The 22,329-nt window shown below is 29.9% G+C and overlaps 1 protein-coding gene across 1 annotated transcript; it reads right to left on the bottom strand.

The window, feature by feature from the left end:
* Positions 1–1,529: 1,529 nt before the first annotated feature.
* Positions 1,530–22,223, bottom strand: LOC134699309 (phosphatidylinositol transfer protein alpha isoform-like). Its single transcript, XM_063560922.1, has 10 exons — positions 22,106–22,223; positions 14,392–14,422; positions 11,898–12,085; positions 11,211–11,310; positions 10,560–10,637; positions 9,913–9,993; positions 9,303–9,380; positions 8,444–8,539; positions 7,250–7,372; positions 1,530–4,231 (listed from the first exon to the last, which is right to left on the bottom strand). The coding sequence occupies exons 1-10, from the start codon at positions 22,135–22,137 to the stop codon at positions 4,178–4,180; spliced, it is 861 nt and encodes a 286-aa protein (XP_063416992.1). The 5' UTR covers positions 22,138–22,223; the 3' UTR covers positions 1,530–4,177.
* Positions 22,224–22,329: the final 106 nt, after the last annotated feature.

Raw genomic sequence — 22,329 nt, 5'->3', positions numbered from 1 at the left:
ATTCGCAATAATAAAAACCTCGCAATAATTTCCGAATTTACAGTATATTCCACTTTTGTAAGTTATGCTTCTTTTAGTTTGATATTGGGATGATAAAACATGGAGAAATGTGTAATCTGACATGAACACCAGTAATCAGTTATTTTGAATATAAAATGCACAAAAATATAATGATTTGTTTTTTCATCAAAAGAGGCTTTAACCACGTTAACTGAGAGAACATGTGTATGCAACCTGCAAGTTTTCTTCAGGTTTACATGAAATTAAACTTTGTTATAGTACATCATTTAAATTCCACAAAAACACTGGAATCTGTAGTCTTGGCATTTTATATTTTGTTAAGCTTTCAGTACAATGAAGGTACAGTTGTATGATCATATCTTAAGGAAATCTATCAAGCTTTTATAATTAATATACAAAGTTTTAAATAACAGAATTTTTAGGTAGTGAATAAATAACACTCATATCTTTGTACTTGTATGAAGATAATGGATTATACATAAACTAAAATCTACATCAATTTACAAAACTTCATTGCACAAAATAAATCTTCACGAGTCATCCTTAGAGCTTATACCCGGTAAATAAACTAGTAACGTAATTAGAAAACTGTAGTTGGAAAAAAACAGAAATCCGTCCAAAATTTTGAAATTTATAAAACTGTTTTTACAGGTTTTTAAAAAAGAACATCCCAGAACTTGCCTTAACAAACTAAAATGTGTTCGTCTCAAATTCAACAATTTTGCAGGTTATATGGACTCATGGAGAGATGTATACTGCAACACATAGAGTGTTATATGCAATGTAGATAACAGTTTTTTATTTACCGTCAAGAAAAGATAAATTTGAAGTAAGGCCCTACAGAGTCGAACATCCTTCACATCATTCTTCTCAATTATATGAGTTCCTGACCAAATATCTTTCCATAACAGAGCAGGAGAGTAATATGTAACAAACTTAACAAAGGACGGACAAAATCATTCTAGTGTACAACCCAAGGAGTGGGTGGGTAGTGTTGGGAGTATAATACAAATGTATTTCATTAGCAAGTTTTGGTGCAAACAAGATTTTTCATTTTCAACACGAGTATCTGTGTTGAGGACACAGTTGATACATTTATGAGCACAAGAGCAAATACTATAACATAAACAGATTAATTTTTAACAGACTGTTGTTTTGAAATTAGGTAATGTGGGATATTCTGATGAAACAAACATTTAACTATAGCCAAATGTTAATGTACATTTGATGCAAAAATCATTTTGCCAGTTCTTGTTTTTAAATTAACAAATCATGACAAATAGCAATAAGCAGTATTATTGTTACTAATTACATGTGCAAAACGACAACAGAAAATGATAGTTTATCCATTTTCCTAGTATTTGCCCCTTTTTACAGTGTTTGCCTTTCTAAAACCTTCCATTCCTTCCCCTTTTAAGAACCTGTTTTACGTAGTGATGATTACAATCTCCAAAGAAAGCGAAAAGGGAAATTGATAGGTTTCCTGATATCAAAATAATTAATAAGAATTTGAGAAAATATTTATTACGTCTAAATTCAAAATGGACCAATACAAGCTAAGTTGTATTGGTGATATAAATTTGGTACAGAAACAAGGTTTTAACTGACTTCGTCTTTAAAAATGTGTATACATTAATAGCACTTCTATTAAATAAACAAAGTTATAACAAAGTTTATATTACCCAAGGTCTCTGTTATTTTTTTTACATTTATTAAAAGCACAAAAATCAACAGTATTATGAATATAAATTAGTACAGTAGCACATGTAAACATAAGATTCCTCCAATTTCAAGACAGTATGAATACATGTGAACTACAAAGAACTTTTAAATAATACATTACTACACAAGGCATTGATTCAACGTTTGAAAGCTTTTAACCTCGAAAGCTATCTCTTAAATCTCTTAATTGACAAAATAGAATAGTACTACATTGTATGATATAAAATATTAAATATACAAATTTGTGCTGCACTAAACTAAACATTTCACAGGACCTGCCCAGAACCAAAAACAAAATCATATACTGTTCATCCTGATTCATTTATTTTGAGACATTATATTTGGTAAAAATATCACAATACTCTTATGAACATTGTTAGTCTTTCACTTTTAGTCTGTCAAAGGGAAGTAACTCATGAATTTTATTTTGTTTAAAGGGAAAAAACTCATGAATTTTATTTTATTCAAAGGGAAGAAACTCATGAATTTTATTTTATTCAAAGGGAAGTAAATCATGAATTTATTATTTCATTCAAAGGGCTCATGACTTATGTTTATTCAGAGGGAAGTTATATAACAAATGTGTGTGCTAAGAAGGGTAAGAATTATACCTACATATATAAAAATACAGAAAACAAAAATAAAAATGAAGAGTATATCATATCACAATGAAATTCTAGTAGATACATGGTTTTTATTACGCCAATTCCTTAACAATAATGATACAGCAGTATAAAAATACTTTTACCTAATGTTACACAACCTAAATATTAAATGCATGTTATTGTTTTATTGATAAAGCAATTCTTAACAATTACAACCCTTCAAAATAACCTCTTATTAAAGGGAGAAGAAAATACACTATATTCTACACTGTATACAGGTATATGAACTTTTAAATTTCTAATAAGAGGTAGTGGTTTTGATTAGTTACTTTTTTGTTTAATTCATAATTTTCAGTTAGCCTGAAATTTTGAAATAAGTAGAGAAAATCATTTCATTTCGTAATCTTTTTACAATAAAACTTAATTTAGTTGGTAGCCTTTTGGCGAGCATTACTTTAGTAAATTCTCAATTACTTTTGAGAATTTACAATTATTCAGCCCTAGTTTTTCTGTATTCTATCACAATATGTCTCTTTTTAAATCTGAATTAACAATTCATGACTTATGACAGATTTGAAGTTTGTTATCTTAATAAAAAAACAAAACTCAAGCCTATTCAAAATATATTGTAATTTTGATTTTTATGTTTTTTAAATTAAGAAAGCTGTAAACAAACATAACTTAATACAATCATACATGAATGTAATGAATAAACGTCACTCACTATCACATATATAAAGTCTTTATATATAATATGGCAGTATGATTTAAAATTGATTGTATGATTGACGAGTGCAAAACTGTATATCGGGCTATTATGGTGAGTTATTGATTTCCCACATTTTAGGATTCAAGATAAATTGCTACAATATCCTTCCCATAAATTTAATCTTTTGAGAAGACCAGAATCAGAGACATGAAAAAAAGTTTAAAAAGAACTTTATGATCATGTTTTCACCTTGAAACTTTATTCAAAGGTAATATTTTTTCTCTCTTGAAAATTATAAATCTCATCATTAAATAACTCTTAACATAGTATCATGGTTAACTCTTCCTTGTAAGAAACCTCAAACTGACTCAGTAGGCACAATTGGAATACTTGTAAAGATACACACCTTATCGCTTTTTCGTAATCTGCAACACTATTATGTCATGATGTTAAAACATTATGGGAAAGTCTGTGTTGCAGATTGGAATATCTGGTATATGTTCAAATATATAACAGAACCCCAAAATTATCAAAAGGGTTCCATTAAATTTACATTGCTAATACTTCTTTAAATTTCATGAATTTCTATGGCTATGTAGATAGTTATAAGCAGTAAAGCAATCTATAAATCAACACTAGTTTTTGAAGTTTAAAATAAATACAAATAATGGGATGAGCTTTATTTATGAAGGATTGCTTGTTACAATGAAAAATGTTGTGTTAATAAATGTACAACATATCAAACATACAAAAATCATTCAGCAAAAAATATTTGGGTGTGAGTCCAAAACTTTTTAAAAGGCCAATTTACCGATGATTTCAGATACTGATAATTAGTCTAATAAAATCGGGTAAAATTGAAAGCCCTATAGTGAGAATTACATAATAAAACTGGAGATGTGGAGCTGACGGACAAAGGCAATGTAAACAATAATTAGCAAACATTAACATAAAATACTGGTTTTGTGCATTAAGATAATATCACCATTGTACTTTTAAAGGTGGCTCTGTTCTGTGAAACAAATGAAACAAACATATAAAAACAAAAAAGATTGCTTTCATCATGAGAAATAAAAACAAAGGAATGAGTGTATAAATTAAGTATCTAAGATTCCTGTCATTATTTTTCTTCATCAGTGCCTTTAGTTCCCTTTATACTGCCTTTTCTTCTTGCCTGGAAATTAAAATGAAGTTTAAATAAAGCAAAAGAACTTTCTTCTTACCTAATCTCGCTCTAAAGAGCCTATGTCGATCACCTTGGTCTATGTGCATATTAAACAAAGGACACAAATGGATTCATGACAAAATTGTATTTTGGTGATGGTGATGTGTTTGAAGTTCTTACTTTACTGAACGATTTTGCTTCTTACAATTATATCTATCATGAACTTTGCCCATTAGTAACAGAGAACTATATTTGGTAAAAATTTACATAAATTTACCAAATTAATGAAAATTGTTAAAAATTGACTATAAAGGGCAATAACTCCTTAAGGGGTCAATTGACCATTTAGGTCATGTTGACTTATTTGTAGATCTTACTTTGCTGAACACTATTGCTGTTTACAGTTTATCGCTATCTATAATAGTATTTAAGATAACCAAAAACGGCAAAATTTCTTTAAAAATTACCAATTGGAGGGCAGCAACCCAACAACCAGTTGTCCAATTCATCTGAAAAATTCAGGGCAGATAGATAATGACTTGATTAACAATTTAACTTCTTGTCAGATTTGCTCTAGATGCTTTGGTTTCATAGTTATAAGCAAAAAACTGCATTTTACCCCTATGTTCTATTTTTAGCCGTGGCAGCCATCTTGGTTGAATGGCCAGGTCATCGGACACATTTTTCAAACTAGATACCCCAAAGATGATTGTGGCCTAGTAGTTTCAGTGGAGATTTTGTAAAAGATTACTTAGATTTATGAAAAATGGTTAAAGATTGACTATAAAGGGCAATAACTCCTAAAGGGGTCAACTGACCATTTTGGTCATGTTGAATTATTTGTAGATCTTACTTTGCTGAACATTATTGCTGTTTACAATTTATCTCTATCTATAATAATATTCAAGATAATAACCAAAAACAGCAAAATTTCCTCAAAATTACCAATTCAGGGGCAGCAACCCAACAACCGATTGACCAATTCATCTGAAAATTTCAGGGCAGATAGTTCTTGACCTGATAAACATTTTTATCCCATGTCAGATTTCCTCAAAATGCTTTGGTTTTTGAGTTATAAGCCAAAAACTGCATTTTACCCCTATGTTCTATTTTTAGCGGTGGCGGCCATCTTGGTTGGTTGACCAGGTCACGCCACACATTTTTTAAACTAGATACCCCAAAGATGATAATGGCCAAGTTTGGATTAATTTTGCCAAGTAGTTTCACAAGGGGAAGATTTTTGTAAAAGATTACTTTAATTTACGAAAAATGGTTAAAAATTGACTATAAAGAGCAATAACTCCTAAACGGGTCAACTGACCATTTTGGTCATGTTGACTTATTTGTAGATCTTACTTTGCTGAACATTATTGCTGTTTACAGTTTATCTCTATCTATAATAATATTCAAGATAATAACCAAAAAATGCAAAATTTCCTCAAAATTACCAATTCAGGGGCAGCAACCCAACAACCGATTGACCGATTCATCTGAAAATTTTAAAATGCTTTGGTTTTTGAGTCATAAGCCAAAAACTGCATTTTACCCCTTTGTTCTATTTTTAGCCGTGGCGGCCATCTTGGTTGGTTGACCAGGTCACACCACACATTTTTAAAACTAGATACCCCAAAGATGATTGTGGCCAAGTTTGGATTAATTTGGCCAAGTAGTTTCAGAGGAGAAGATTTTTGTAAAAGATTACTTTAATTAACGAAAAATGGTTAAAAATTGACTATAAAGGGCAATAACTCCTAAACGTGTCAACTGACCATTTTGGTCATGTTGACTTATTTGTAGATCTTACTTTGCTGAACATTATTGCTGTTTACAGTTTATCTCTAACTATAATAATATTCAAGATAATAACCAAAAACAGCAAAATTTCTTCAAAATTACCAATTCAGGGGCAGCAACCCAACAACCGATTGACCGATTCATCTGAAAATTTCAGGGCAGATAGATCTTGACCTGATAAACATTTTTACCCCATGTCAGATTTGCTCTAAATGCTTTGGTTTTTGAGTTATAAGCCAAAAACTGCATTTTACCCCTATGTTCTATTTTTAGCCGTGGCGGCCATCTTGGTTGGTTGACCGGGTCACGCCACACATTTTTAAAACTAGATACCCCAATGATGATTGTGGCCAAGTTTGGTTTGATTTGGCCCAGTAGTTTCAGAGGAGAAGATTTTTGTAAAAGTTAACGACGACGGACAACGACGGACGCCAAGTGATGAGAAAAGCTCACTTGGCCCTTCGGGCCAGGTGAGCTAAAAAGAATACAGTAGAAATGATTTATAGAAGTATCTCCATCAGTATACATGAACACTGTGAAGATAATTTGTGTTATTGGCTATTTTCTTGCCTATAGCTTTGTTTAATACTTACACTGCCAAAAGTGTTGTAGAAAATTAGTTTGGATTGAAAATCACTCAAAATGGTGTCAAGTTGTTAACTGTTGCACTACTGAATAATTTTTGTTTATATATATATATATATATATATATATATCCAACTAATTTTCAATTTTCAGGGTTGTAACTAGAAACGAAACACATTTTTCTATGCTCATTTAAAAATTTTCCATCATCTATTGTGGATTCATTATTGTTCGTTGGATACCAAGTTTTGTAGAATTCATGGTTACCAGGGACCCACAAATTCCAATGTTCAAAGATTTAATAATTTTTTATAGGAATGTTTGCAGCCTTTGGCCAAACCACGAAATCAAATATCATAGAAAATGCAAATTTCACCCAATCAGTAAGGGTTGGTACAGATGAAAATAAGTGAATCCACATTTAATTTTATTTATTTTATTATTTGTACATGTACTTCTATTTTTTTTTTTTTTAATATATCCAAATTAGAGACACTTTCTATCTTCAGGGTTATAACTTGTAACAAAATATATTTCTCTTTGCACATTTTTGAATTTTTCTATCATCTTTTTTATTTTAATTCATCTCTATTTTACCACACTTATCAATTAATTTATGACAGATCTGACAAACAACAAACTTCCTACCTCATCTAATTCGTTCTTTGTTTCTTCTTCTATCCGTCTGATATCTTCCATAGTAAAACCATGCCATTTATCCATCCAACAAAACACTTGTCTATGGAAATTTGTAAATATTCTTTTTTCTTGCTGTAAAAAGAAAGAGACAAAAACTAGTTTCAAATATTGATAAAATGCTTCACTGAGAGCAGCCTGATATGACCGCAGAGGTTGATCCCTGAACAATTGGGTCTATAGCATAACTCTAGAACAGTTAAAGTTAGGTAAAAAAAAATTAAACTTGATCTATTTTTTTGTCATAATAACCATTGCAGATAAGTTTCATTTCATATGGTGAAGGCAAACTTAAATAAGAGAACAGAAACAAAATATTCAGCATTTTTTCCGTTTGTAATGAGCAAAATTTTGGAATGGTAAAAGTAATTCTACACAAATTTAAACTTGATCTGTGTTTTGTGGTAATAAGCATTGTGTTTAAAAATTATAACATTTAGTTGAGGCAAACTAAAGTTGGAGAACCAAAACCAATTTTAGGACGTAGACATACATACAAATAGACCAGGGTAAAAGTTATGCTACAGTGCAAGCATAATAACCTATTTTACTAATATACTAATTAAAACGAAGATGTGGTATGATTGCCAATGAGACAAATATCCACTAAAGACCAAAATGACACAAACATTAACAACTATAGGTCACCGTAAGGCCTTCAACAATGAGCAAAGCCCATACCGCTTAGTCAGCTATAAAAGGCCCTGATAAGACAATGTAAAACAATTCAAACGAGAAAACCAACTGCCTTATGATAGGCCTTGAAACCTCGCAAAACAAGTACCCTTTATCTTTTAGTTATGTATCCAATCATAAGTATACTGACTGTGTACTGTGGATTTATTAATATTCGTTGGATACCAATTTTCGTGGATTTCTTGGATACCGAAGAACCACTAATTTAAATGTTCAACGAATAACAAATTTTTTTAAGGAATGTATGCAGACTTTACAAAAACTACGAATTTAAATATCCACGAATATGCAAGTTTTCCTCAATCCACGAAAATTGGTATCCACGAAAATAAATGAATCCACATCCAATATATTTATATTTACACATAACATCTACCTCAATCCACTAGTTATGGATCAAATAAAACTATACTGACTGTGTCAATAACTATTTAAACATGAAATACTTACAGTTTGTATAAATTTTTCTACTCTGTTTTGTAAACCAAACCATTTAAATTTACAGGAAACCAATTTATAACAACACATCACAGGGTCAGCTTTTTCCTACAAAACAGAAAACAGATTATTCTTTAATCATGTATTCACTATAACTTACCTTAACTTGAAATTTAGAGTTAAGTTATAATGAAAATAGTCTTTTTCCCCCCTATTTGTTATATTTTAACCTTCCTTTACTGTTACATAATATATTTGCTCTTTGTCCTTTTCTTTGCTGCTGCATGATATATTTGAGCTATGACCCAGTTCTTATTTGCTACATGACCATAGAACCTGATTCCATTATATTAGGTCTGAGACCACAATTATTTCGTAGTGCATTTCTTTTAGAACATAAATGAAAATAAAAAAAAAATCACACCTGCGCTTTCTCAAAGAATTTTTTACAGTGTGTTGTACTACTTTTGGGACAAATTATATCAAAATTATAGAAAACTTTATTGTCTCTAACTCAAAATATGGACAATTTTATGTTTGGGGCGTCTTGAAATCTTTTGTCAGCTTCCAGAGTACTAATTTTGAACCTTTTTCAGCTGGACCAAATTACTACTTTCCTTTAATATTCTGGATCCAAATTTTTTAACAGTGTAATTTCACCCCCCTACTTGCAATTTGAGGCATTAAACATGGAGAAATAAATTTGGAAGGGGTATAAAACTTAATGGCAAGTAACCCACTGTCAACACTAGGGACTATATTTGTGAACAATGAAAATCAAGGGACGAAAATTGTGGTCTAAAACCATTATATATATATATATCCCCTTCAAGAAATATAAACATTTCATTATGATTGTATCAAGACTCACCTGCCAATTTCCTACTAAGGGACCTCTACTGGTTTTCTCTGATTTATACTTTGATGGATCCCATTCTAATTTGTAGTCCTGTTAACAGAAGAAAAACATCATATGATATAAACATTACAGATTCAAACTTTCATAAATTATTAAAATTCTTACTCCTTACTTCAAACATTAACTTTTTGCTTGTTTGTTTATAGGTGAGCCTTAAATTCCTCACTTGGTATTGTATATGTAAAAACAAAAAGGTCACAGAAGATTTTCAGCCATCCTTTTTGTGACCCATATCATGACTTGCTTGGCTAGTAATGACTATTAATTATGCAATTGAACAGAGTAACTTCCATTATTTAAAGCAAAAATTTACGCCCGTAACTGTTAAACTCCTGAACTGACAGTTTTACCTCTTAATATATATATCATTTATATTGCAAGTAATCTTGCAAAATCTGGAGATGTTTTTCAATAATTAGTTGAGATAAAAAATTGTCCATGTTTTCAAAGACTTCATTGCTTTTAGAAAATATAAATATGGTATAACCTATAACTTTGTAAAACAAACTGATCGCAACATCAATAAATTTAATCCCATTTCACAGGTATACACAAAACTTACATCATGTTTAATAGGATCATTGGCTATGTCTATAGGTACAACTTTTCTAATTCTCATATCTTCTGGGATTAAACCATGTACCTGAAAGGATAAAAAAAATATCCAACTCATAAAATGAATTTTATTTTAAACATTATTTTAATATTCAAATAAATAATCTGGGACTAACTTCCCAGAAACCAGCTTAAAAATCTTACAAGAGAGTGAGAGGTTAAATATTGTTTGACTATATTTAAATTGACTGGCATTCTTTGTACTTGTTTATATTTGATCCTGTTTTGTCAATATAAACACAGATATGTCATGCTTGGTGGTAGAAAATTAGAAAATTCAACAACCTGATAGATAGCAACAGCAAAAAGGTAGCAGGGCTTTGAAATAGTTGTAAAACTGATTTTGTACTGATAGTTATGCAACTTTATATTAAATATCATTGATAAATCACAAGCAGGTCCTATCAAACTGACTTAAGCAGTAACATTAACATTTTTTTTTTTATTAATTCAGCACTCAGAATTTAAGCTGTAAGATAAGATCATTTATTTTGTTTAAATACATCACCCTGTTTATTAGCAATGAAAACAAAATGAAACTCAATAATGTCACTAATGCATCATGTTTTGGAGAAAAAAGGGACATAACCTTACATTTTCTTTATTGCCTTTATCATCCATGTGCATGGTTTCAATCTTTATATAAAAAGCATCTTTCATGTAATCTGGATTCTGAAAAAGAGAAGAAGGTAATCATAGTTTGAGAATTTGAAAATATGTTTTAGACATGTCATCAATATTTATCAACACTTTAAAATGTTAAACTATTATATCTCATTCTATAACATAAACAATAAAATATTTTCCTTACATTTAAGTGGTGAAGGAGAACACAAAAAGATCAAAACCAGTACATATTGACTTCATATTTGAATTACAGTGCAACCTACCTAATCTGACAACTGACATCCTTCTTTAATGGAAACATTTTCATGTCCCAAAATCTGCCTATCCTTGCAGAAACAAACTGAGTATTCTGACACTCTGCTTAATCCGACATTTTTTTCTGGTACCCCAGTGTATCTGATTAGGCACTGTATTTACAATTGTGATTTTAGGACCTTTTATAGCTGACTAAGATATTAGTTTTGCTCATTGTTGAATTTTGTAAGTTGACCTATGGTTATTAAGATTCTATGGCATTTGGTATATGGTTGAGAGTTGTCTCATTGGCAATCATAGACATACCATATCTTCTTACACTTATTTCGATATATATTAAATGTTGTTACTAAGATTACTTACTGTAATAATAGTTCTACAATAAGGATAAGCATTCCAAGCTTCTTCATGTATCTCCAGAGATCCTTTAGGGGCTATCAAACGTATAAAGGCTGGAACTCGACTGAAACAGACAAAAACAGAACATTGACATTTTGTCATAGATACATTGTATTTCATTACATATTTGTATTTATATTCAAAAAGTTTATTATTGTGGTCTTCTTTTAAATCATTCTTATGAAATCTGCACATCTATAAATCAATAAAATTACATTAAGAAATTCGATAGCTTTCAGGCATTACCAAAAACAATTGTAGAATGAAATTGAAACTAAGAAGGGCATACATCTGTATATTTTTCCAAATATTTCTTCTTTTCCCATTGAAAATATGGAACCTAATATAACTTGTTTTGAACTTTTTCTAATACAATCTTTCCATTGGGGGGCGGGGCTTATCAGGGAAAAATTTAGTTGATAATATCCAGAATCACTGAAGAATTACATGAGCCCCTCTTATGAAATTGTTTTGATCTGCCACGGGTGAGTAAAGTGTGGACAAAGTATTTGTTTTTAATTAGTTCATGAAAAATGCTTATCTTGATAAAGGGTAGATTTTATGTGTAAATCTTCACAATGCCAACACATTCTAAACTTGGTAAGAGGTAGATTTTATTTTGAAACCTGAGCAATACTAACACATTCTTACCTTGATAAGTGGTAGATTTTATGTGTAAACTGTCCAGTGGTATATGTTTTACCATTAGCCTCTAACTTTGACTTAGGTGCGTGATGAGTTTCATCAAAAGGTTCATTGACACGAACTTCAATACCTTCACCTCCTCCTGTCTCGTTTTTACTTGCTTCAGCGACTGACCATAATTGAGCAACTTGATACTGAAATATAAACCAGTTGATTAATTCATTGCATACATTGTATCACTTCAGTTATTAATTTTCCATATACTTGATAAGAAAAAAATTGGACAATATTTGTTGACAATATAGTTGGACAATGTTTAAAATCCATGCACATATGGACCATAATTTGGTATTCGGCCTTAGGTTTCTTTTTGTATCCTTTTTTATAAGTTCTAAAATTTTAACTTTTATTTTGTGGGTTGTGTTGGTGTTAGAATAGTATAAATGGAACAATTGAGTTTTTCGAGAAAAAAATAATACATTTTGATTCACCGTTTACGTGACAGGAAACCAATCTTTATTTTCTTTATTTTGCACAATATAATTCAAAATGCATAAATAAACACCATTACTAGTGTTACTTGCTTCATGTTAATATTTAAAATCTATTTTCAATGTTATATTAAAGTTTTTTTTAAACGTGACAGGAAACCATAAGTATTCGAAAGCATTTTTTTAGTTTTATTTTATTGCAAAATCTGCTTAAAATAATCTGAACAGTATACTTTTTCTTAAAATCCATCTTAAATGTAACAGTATTATAAAACTCCTAAATATGTGCTTGTTTTGAAAACAGTTAGTACAATTTATTCAGAATTTTCCATATTTTCTTCATTGATACAGGATACCATAATCATTGTATATTGATGTTTTGGCCAAAAAAATATATTTATATTTGGTTTTGAAATTCCAGTTATATAAAATTTATTCCAAATCATTGGCAATGTAAAATTCTTTAAATCCAGTAAAGAAAAAAAACTTTTAACTTGGAATTAAAATCTTTAAAATAGGCACCATGCGATATTTGTGACCTGTACACCATCTACATGGTTTCCACATTTTAACCTACTTCAGTGGTCTAAAATCAATAAAGTACTTCCTTTCAAGTCATGCCTGGTAAAAGTTTACTTTTCCTTTGACAATTTTATTGCCTATACCTATAAGCTGTATTGCTTTTGGTTTGAAATAAACTATTAATCAATTGCGTTTCTGAAAAGTGTTTGCAGAACATGAATAAAAAAAAATAATTAAAAATTGTGACAAAGTTACCAACTTTGTACATTCCAAGTGTAACGGTATATTAACATGCATTTTTCATTTCATTATCTTTATTCACCTAAAATATCCAGTAATATTTACTGCTGAGGCAAAAATCAATTCAACGAACATCGGCACCATGATAAGAGACGTAATTTCGATTGAATTTTCCAAGGACCCTTTACATCGTTATTGGGAAACGTAGTGTGTTTAAACGTCGGTCAAATCTGAAATCGATTTTGTCAAGTCATTGGGCATTTATTTTCACACAAGATCGTATGTATAATTATGCACATAGAAAAAATAATAGACCCCCGGCGCAATCTCTTTGAAAATTGTATTTTCCTTTTTTAAACAAGTCGAAACAAGTCTACAGATTATGTTTGCTAACATCCCATTGGAAACAAAAACAATGTTTAGATTTTAGAACTAGTATATCGTATGTCCGGCTGTAATGGCGTGATCACATGTTAGTCACATGTTTCACATATGACCGGAAATAATTAGAATTTAAGGACACAAACAATTTTAATAAATAACTGGACTTCTGTTTCGTGTGAAATGTAACGCATAACGATAATGTCATTTTCTTACTTAATTATTACGAAGATCAAAAACAAGAATGTTAATCATCTCTGATTTACCTGCTTGAACATCTCGCGAGAGTTCATATTTGCATATTGTTTTTAAGAATTCTATTACAAAAAAGCAGATTACATCATCTAAAATTTGCGTTACGAAATCGGACACAAAAATCACGCCACTGTTCTTACATCTGCTACATAAATACTTATAGTTCTCGGCATTTTCTTCTCACTATTCTTATTGGTTGATGTTCTTTGTTATTTGAAAGCAAAAGTTACGAATTTGCCGGTGACGATTATCTATAAATCAGTCAGCGTTATGCTCTTGGGAAGCAAAAAGTAACGCGAGAAACGACACAAAAATACGGTTGTAGAATCTTTGAAATTCGTATATTTCAATTTTTTTTCTAGGGAAGAGTAGCATACACTTGTATTTTGATAAAAATAATGGCATCTTTAGATGTAGTTACAACTTTTCTTACAGTAATTCACATTTTATCAAAACAATAATATGTTATGTATGCTATCTTTGACAAAACATGAAAGTATGGTCATGTTAAGAAACAGCTCTCAGCAAATTGATTTTGATTTTGTTTGATTTTAACTTTCAAAGGATTTAAACAATGCTTTCCATGGTAACAATAACAAACTTGTACTTACCTCATCCACTGTCATAGGAAGTACCACACGACTGAAAGAGAAAGAATTGGAAAGGTGTAAATAATCAGATACATTGTATGGCTTAGTTAATAGACTACTACTACATGTATAAATAAAACCACTGATTTCTCAAAATCTTTTTGATCATTGTGGTCATTTTTAAGACCACCAAGACAAACCAAGATAACAAATATGGTGGTCACAGGGAAAATTTAGTGGTTCTGTATCAAATGTTTACTTCTATATAAATGTATGCGTATGGAAGCACCAATGTACCTAGTTCAAAAGTTTAAACTGAAATCAGATAATAATCCTTACTCCTTAAGAGGTGTCACTCAAGGTAATCTGATAGTTCCTAAGCCAAAAGCTGAACTATTTAAGAAATCCTTTGCTTATTCTGGATCAGTATTATGGAATGGACTACCACACAAAATGCGTAAGGCTCAAAACACTTTTACTTTAAGCAAAGTATCAAGAAGTACCTAACACAATCCTGATAAGAAATGTTTGCTACAATCATGACAATGCATTTGTAATGTATATTTTTTATTTTCATTTGATTTTTTTTTGACTACATGTATACTTCCTAAACAGCATTATATCTTATGTTAATAACAATACATTGAACTACATGACTGTAAATTAACTATGTGTAAATATCTGTTTTGATTGTATTGTAATTTGTATGTGAGGGCCTCAGGGAAGATTAGTTTATTGTAACTAACTGAGTTTAGCCTCTTTAAATAAAGAATTTATTATTATTATTATTATTATAATGTGTATTTGCACATGTATATGTTTGCAGTCAAATTTTTCCACATGTTTATCAAGATAAAGCCAATCTGCACAATAATAATATTCATTGAACTTTATTTTCAACACTATTGGTTATTGTGTGGCAGTCAGTCTTTATAATCTCATTTTAAAATTACTCGTGTAAAAAATTCATACTGGAAACACAAACTCCAGTATTTTAATTGGTTGATTTCTGAGTCAGAGTATCATTATTCCCTCGAAAGATTTTTCACTGTAAGCCCAAAGACCAACAGTTTTTAGGAACACTAAAACCATGTATACATTTTCTTGAATAGAAAAATTGCATTTACAGAATTTACTCTTTTCAACTTGACTGATCCAATAACAAATTTCAACAATTTTGATCTGAAAAATAAAAAAAACTTCTCTGTGATCTTTAAATATAACAGGGACAAACATAATAATATTTTTGAAGAAAAATGAGAAGGTAAAAAAACAAACATTTCATAAGAAAAATGAGAAGATCATAAAATGTTATCTATGTGTTAATTCAGGATAACATTTAAGGAAATTTGGTCCAAAGAGAATATGAGATTATATTTCAGTTGCATTTATATCTAGAATTACACACTTTTAACACTTATATTTGCAGTTGTGTAATATAATATTCAGAAAATTATACATGTTATACTTGAGCAAAGTTTCTGAGAAAGGGTGTATATATTATGCTGTTGTGAAATTGGATTTGGTCAAGTCCAATATGGACCATAATTTGGTATTCGGCCTTTGGTTTCTTTTTGTATCCTTTTTTATAAGTTCTAAAATTTAAACTTTTATTTAGTGGGTTGTGTTGGTGTTAGAATAGTATGAATGGAACAATTGAGTTTTTCGAGAAAAAATTAATACATTTTGATTCACCGTTTACGTGACATGAAACCAAACAGGAAACCAATCTTTATTTTCTTTATTTTGCACAATATAATTCAAAATGCATAAATAAACACCATTACTAGTGTTACTTGCTTCATGTTAATATTTAAAATCTATTTTCAATGTTATATTAAAGTTTTTTTTAAACCTGACAGGAAACCATAAGAAACCGAAAGCATTTTTTTAGTTTTATTTTATTGCAAAATCTGCTTAAATTAATCTGAACAGTATACTTTTTCTTAAAATCCATCTTAAATGTAACAGTATTATAAAACTCCTAAATATGTGCTTGTTTTGAAAACAATTAGTACATTTTATTCAGAATTTTCCATATTTTCTCCATTGATACAGGATACCATAATCGTTGAATCATGATGTTTAAGCAAAAAAAATGTATTTATATTTGGTTTTGATTTTCCAGTTAATATATACAATTTATTCCAAATCATTGGCAATGTAACATTCTTTAAATCCAGTAAAGAAAAATCCTTTAACTTGGAATTAAAATCTTTAAAATAGACACAATGTGATACTTGTGACATGTACACCATCTACAGGGTTTCCACATTTTAACCTACTTTAGTGGGCTAAAATCAATAAAGTACTTCCTTTCAAGTCATGCATGCTAAAAGTTTACTTCTCCTTTGACAAATTTATTGCGTTTCTGATAAGTGTTTGCAGAACATGAATAAAAAATATTAATTAAAAACTGTGACAGGATTCCAACTTTGTACATTCCAAGTGTAACGGTATATTAACATGTATTTTTTATTAAATTATATTTATTCACCTAAAATATCCAGTAATATTTACTGCTGAAGTTAAATCAATCCAACGAGCATTGGTACAATGATAAGAGACGTAATTTCGATAGATTTTTCCAAGGACTCTTCACGTCATTATCGGGAAACGAAGTGTGTTCTAACGTCTGTCAAATATGAAATCGATTTTGTCAAGTCATTGGGCATTTATTTTCACACAGGATCGTATGTAACATTATGCACATAGGAAAAATAACAGACCACCGGCGCAATCACTTTGACAATTGTATTTTCCCCTTTTAAACAAGACGAAACAAGTCTACAGATTATGTTTGCTAACATCCCGTTGGAAACAAAAACAATGTTTAGACTTAGTATTTCGTACATCCGGCCGTAATGGCGTGATCACATGCTAGTCACATGTTTCACGTATGATCGGAAATGGTTAGAATTTAAGGACAAAAACAATTTTAATAAATAATTGGACTTCTGTTTCGTGTGAAATGTAACGCATAACGGCAACGTAATTTTCTTACTTAATTATTACGAAGATCAAAACAAGAATGTAAATCATCTCGGATTTACCTGTTTGAACATCTCGCGAGAGTTCATATTTGCATATTGTTTTTAAGAATTCTATTACAACAAAGCAGATTACATCATCTAAAAATTGCGTTATGAAATCGGACGCAAAAATCACGCCACTGTTCTTACATCTGCTACATAAATACTTATAGTTCTCGGCATTTTCTTCTCACTATTCTTATTGGTCGATGTTCTTTGTTATTTGAAAGCAAAAGTTACGAATTTGCCGGTGACGATTATCTATAAACCAGTCAGCGTTATGCTCTTCGGAAGCAATAAATAACGCGAGAAACGACACAAAAACACGGTTGTAGAATCTTTGATATTCGTATATTTCATTTTTTTTTCTAGGGAAGTGTAGCATACACTTGTATGTTGAAAAAAATAATGGCATCTTTAGATGTAGTTGCAACTTTTCTTACAGTAATTCACATTTTATCACTTTTCTATAGTTATAGGAAACGGAGCCCAATAGCAAATTATGGTCCATATACATGTTAGGATGAAAATGCTTTTGTCAAAGGCTGTATTTGCCTAGATATTCTCAATTCCTTTACCTACTCCATGTAGAAATGTATGTGGTCTACCAAATTATACAGAAGTTAAATGTATAAAATTTGAAAAAAAAACATGTTTCTTTTTAAACTTTCCCCACATTGCTTCTGGTCTACAGTATCAGCATGATCAGGTGACCAAGTGCTTTATTTTATCAACCATCCCTTTCAAATTATCTGTTTTTCTAAATTTGTGTTGCAACGATCACAGAACTTTTCAAATGTGAATGCAGAATTTTGAAATATGCATCATTCATATGTAATGTTCATATAATTACTTTAAATAACCTTGATAATATATATAATACAATTTATCTGATACAATTTTTAATATATTTGGAATATTTTAGATAATGAATATATTAACCCAAGGCTAACTAATCTATGAAGCATGTACAAGTTAACATTGTATTATAGCAATATTAGACTATCTCCTCATGTTATAGGACATAACACATGACCTAGATAGAAAGGTTTATATAATAGGAGGAAGTTTATCATACAAGTACAGTTTTGTGAAGGAATGTAAGTCAGGAAAGTAGGTCAAGCAATCGCAAAGATAAATTAGACATAAAATGTACATCTATGTGTATACTTTAAGGATCTTGAAAGGTATTTGAAATCTGGTTTCAAATCCCCCCAATCCCAAGAAAAAAGTTTCATAGAATTCGACCCATGTGTCTCACTTGTGATTGAAGTTTTCAGTGTAAAAATAGAAAAAAAAACAAAAAAATGAAACCATTTGCCCATAAACTAGTATTGATATTGGCCAAGCTAATTTTCAATTTTCAAAACATTCCATGAAAGTTTAATGAAGTTAGTGTTATGAAAAAAAATGAAATCCCAGACTGTAAAAGTTGAGTTTTATATACATGTACAAACTTGATTATTTCAAGAAATATACTGCTATTGAATTATTGTCTTCACATGCCCTAATTCACAAGGTATGAATTTTTAAGGAAAAAAAATAATATAGCATACAGAATCTGTCACTGAGTTGGTTTTGTATACCTATTACCATGTCTGTTAATGTTACATATTTTTTTTAAATCTTTATCCCATCCCATGATATAAATAGGCTTACAATCATGCACAAATGTATACCACATACTTTGCTTATTATATAAGTGGACACTTTTGACAAATATATTAAGAGAAAAAGATATTAAATACACAACAATGTTTCATTTCTTATTTTTACAATCATAGAAATATTCATTTTAATGTTTTATACAATGACCCCCTATTTCCTAATAGACTTGACAGGTAACCACTAAATACAATGTATGTGAAGCATGTATCTTTACAGGTCACTAACTACATTTTTACTTGAACACCTGAAATCAATTGCACTTTTTGGTGGGGTTCATAATGCTCGATGTAATTTCCCAAGCATGTTTTGAAGACAGTTATTTGTTTTTTTGTCTATTTAAAAAAGAAAGTTTTAACATTTTAAATGATTTGTTAATTCATCTTTGACTTAAGAGTATTGCTTAAAAGTACTCTCCGTCTCATTTTTACATGTTTTAAGACTTGTTAATAAGTTGTTATACATTTGTACTATGAAAATTAGAAATTATTGAATCTGGAATAATTTTGAATTCTGAAAATTTGAGATAGAAATTTTCTTGATTTATCATGTTTATTGATGATTGTTGCTTAATTTCCAGGAGCAAATAATACATAAAAATTCAGTATTGAAAATATAAATCTCACTCACTCAAACAGACAACCTTTTTGTGTTTGGAAAAGGTGGTCCCCAACTTAAAGACCACATTAGCCTCTGAAAAAGGTCCCTTTTTTGTCTTTTATCGATATTTACACTAAACCTTTATTTTAACAAATACAGAATCCACCTTTGGCAATCATGAATATCATCATGATCGTCAAGTCCGCTGCTGGATAACTCGGACTAAAACAAAGTCGGACTATAACAAAATCGGACTATAACTAACTCGGACTATAACAAACTCGGCCTACCATTATTTATATGCAGAAATATATTGAACAAACTCGGACTACAGTACGATTAGAAGATTGTAATAAAAAATATTTATATATTAAAATAATATACGAATTTATGAGATTATAATGAATATTTTTGTAAAAAGAAAATCGTATATAGAAATGATTAATATTTGTTATATGAGTTGAATTAGATGTTTAAATGAGGATAATTAACTTACATTGGAAATATTATTGTGATTTATGATGTTTATTGACAAAAGATATTTTAATGAGTGGCGTGTGCTCGTGTTTTTATTGTGTTTAATCCTTGGTGTTTATGATTATAGAAAATAAACAAAGAGAAATTTGATTGACAGTGAATGGCTTCATAACAATTTCACTAATCTGTAATGGATTCAGCAATTGAAAAGTAATTATATTCAAATGGTCACATCAAACAGATACAATATTTTTAATTAATTGTTTGTTGACATGTACATCTATTGAAATAAAATTTGTAAACCCTTTGTTTTCTTTATTAAATAGTATTACATTGTGCAGATAAATCACACCAAGAGACCACCATACAAAATATGATCAAAAACCAGAAATGCTACAATTCACTGAATTGTCTTATAATAATTAACACAAAATTTATAATAATAAAAAAAAACCTGAAGTCCAGTCATAGCCAATACAAGACAAGACACATTTAATTGGATATTTAGTACCCAATTTCGTGTAATAACAGATAGATTTGTCCTGACTTGGGTGATTAGATAGGTGTCAACAGTACATGTGCCAGTTGTTTGTTTAACCTATGATGATTAAAAAAGGTATCAACGATACACGTGGCATGATGTCATAATCAATTAAGATATGCATATAATAAAAACATATTCTGAGAGGGACATTATTACAAATAATAATACTGAAAAGACAAATCTGTGGAAATTTTCATAAATGAATTTTAAAAAGATTTTTTTTTGTACTTTTATTTTAAAAATATCTTGTTAACGTATTTTTTTTTTATCCCCTTCAAAAAAGTTCAAAAATAAATTATTTAATTAATTGAAGATAAAAATTCATTTAAATTAAGAATTGAAAATTAATTTCGAATAACAACAACAACCAACATTATACTTATATTCTTCTAGTAGTCCGAGTTTGGTATAGTCCGACTTTGTTATAGTCCGATTTTGGGAAGCCGAGTTTCTTATAGGCCGAGTTTGTTATAGTCCGATTTTGTTATAGGCCGAGATATCATGGATTCGTCAAGTCCTGAATGAATTAACATAAATGACCTCTTTTCAAGTCCCATTTAGCTTTTTAAACAAGTAAACAGATTACTAATATGGGGACGAAGTCCCCAATTACGGTAGAAAAATCAATGAAAAAAAAAAAAAAAAAAAATATGGGAAAATTTCCCGAATTTTTCATTGTACTAATGAACTCAAAATCGTTAACTTTGTTTTCAGATCTAGTTCCTGTTCCGGTTTTCCCGCATTTGCGTAGAACTCTGTCTTGTTTGCATGAGACTTGGATTTTTTTTTTTATATTTATCAGTCTAGTAAAACATAAGATTGGATCTCAATACAAATTCAATTTTAATAATTGTTTGATATGAAAAAAAAACGTTACGTTACCTGATGAAAGCGTTTCTTTTGTTTACATCGAATATGACGTCATAACTTAAAGAACGTCACAGCTAATTCCCTAACAACAGAACCAAAATCGGGAACGTTACGTACGGTATTTCGGTTTCTTTTATCAACATGATTGAATTAAGAAAATAATACATACAGACTTCGTCCCCATTCACAGGTTATGCCTGCCTCATATTACTAAATATATATGTGATTTTTAACCTATTTATTGACCCTGCTTTAGAGTACACTTAGTCATCCTTTGAGATTCCATTTGAACTTTTGCTACTGGCATATACAACAGCAATTTCTAGTTAAACTAAAAGCTGTTACAGTTATCTGTGTTAAAAAGATACAAAAGAAAACTATTGAATGAATGGGATTAACATGTTATTGATTTTAGATCAGGAGTTTTGATCAGTAGTGATTGACATAATCTGGTCTTGATCTCCGTCAAAAATACACTTTACCATACATAAAATAACTCAAAATTCTCATGCAGCTTCCAACACCCAAAAGTAAACATTAAACTTACTACTCGCTAATGTTTGGGGACGTAGGAGGCATATTTAAACGTATTTTTATAGCCGGTCTTTCAGAAATGTGTTTCCCTGGGTGGACCGAATGACGTCATGTGCGGACAGCTTTTTCGTTCTGCACTGAAAATATATGAATTTCCGGTCATTGATACTATTTAAATAACACGTAATTTCTCAAATTTTATCATTTCATAATTTATTTAAAAATACAAGTATCAAT

Source organism: Mytilus trossulus, unplaced genomic scaffold (genome assembly GCF_036588685.1).
Source record: "Mytilus trossulus isolate FHL-02 unplaced genomic scaffold, PNRI_Mtr1.1.1.hap1 h1tg000050l__unscaffolded, whole genome shotgun sequence".
Taxonomy (NCBI): domain Eukaryota; kingdom Metazoa; phylum Mollusca; class Bivalvia; order Mytilida; family Mytilidae; genus Mytilus; species Mytilus trossulus.
The sequence above is the reverse complement of the archived record's forward strand: the minus strand, read 5'-3'. Positions and strand labels throughout refer to the sequence as shown.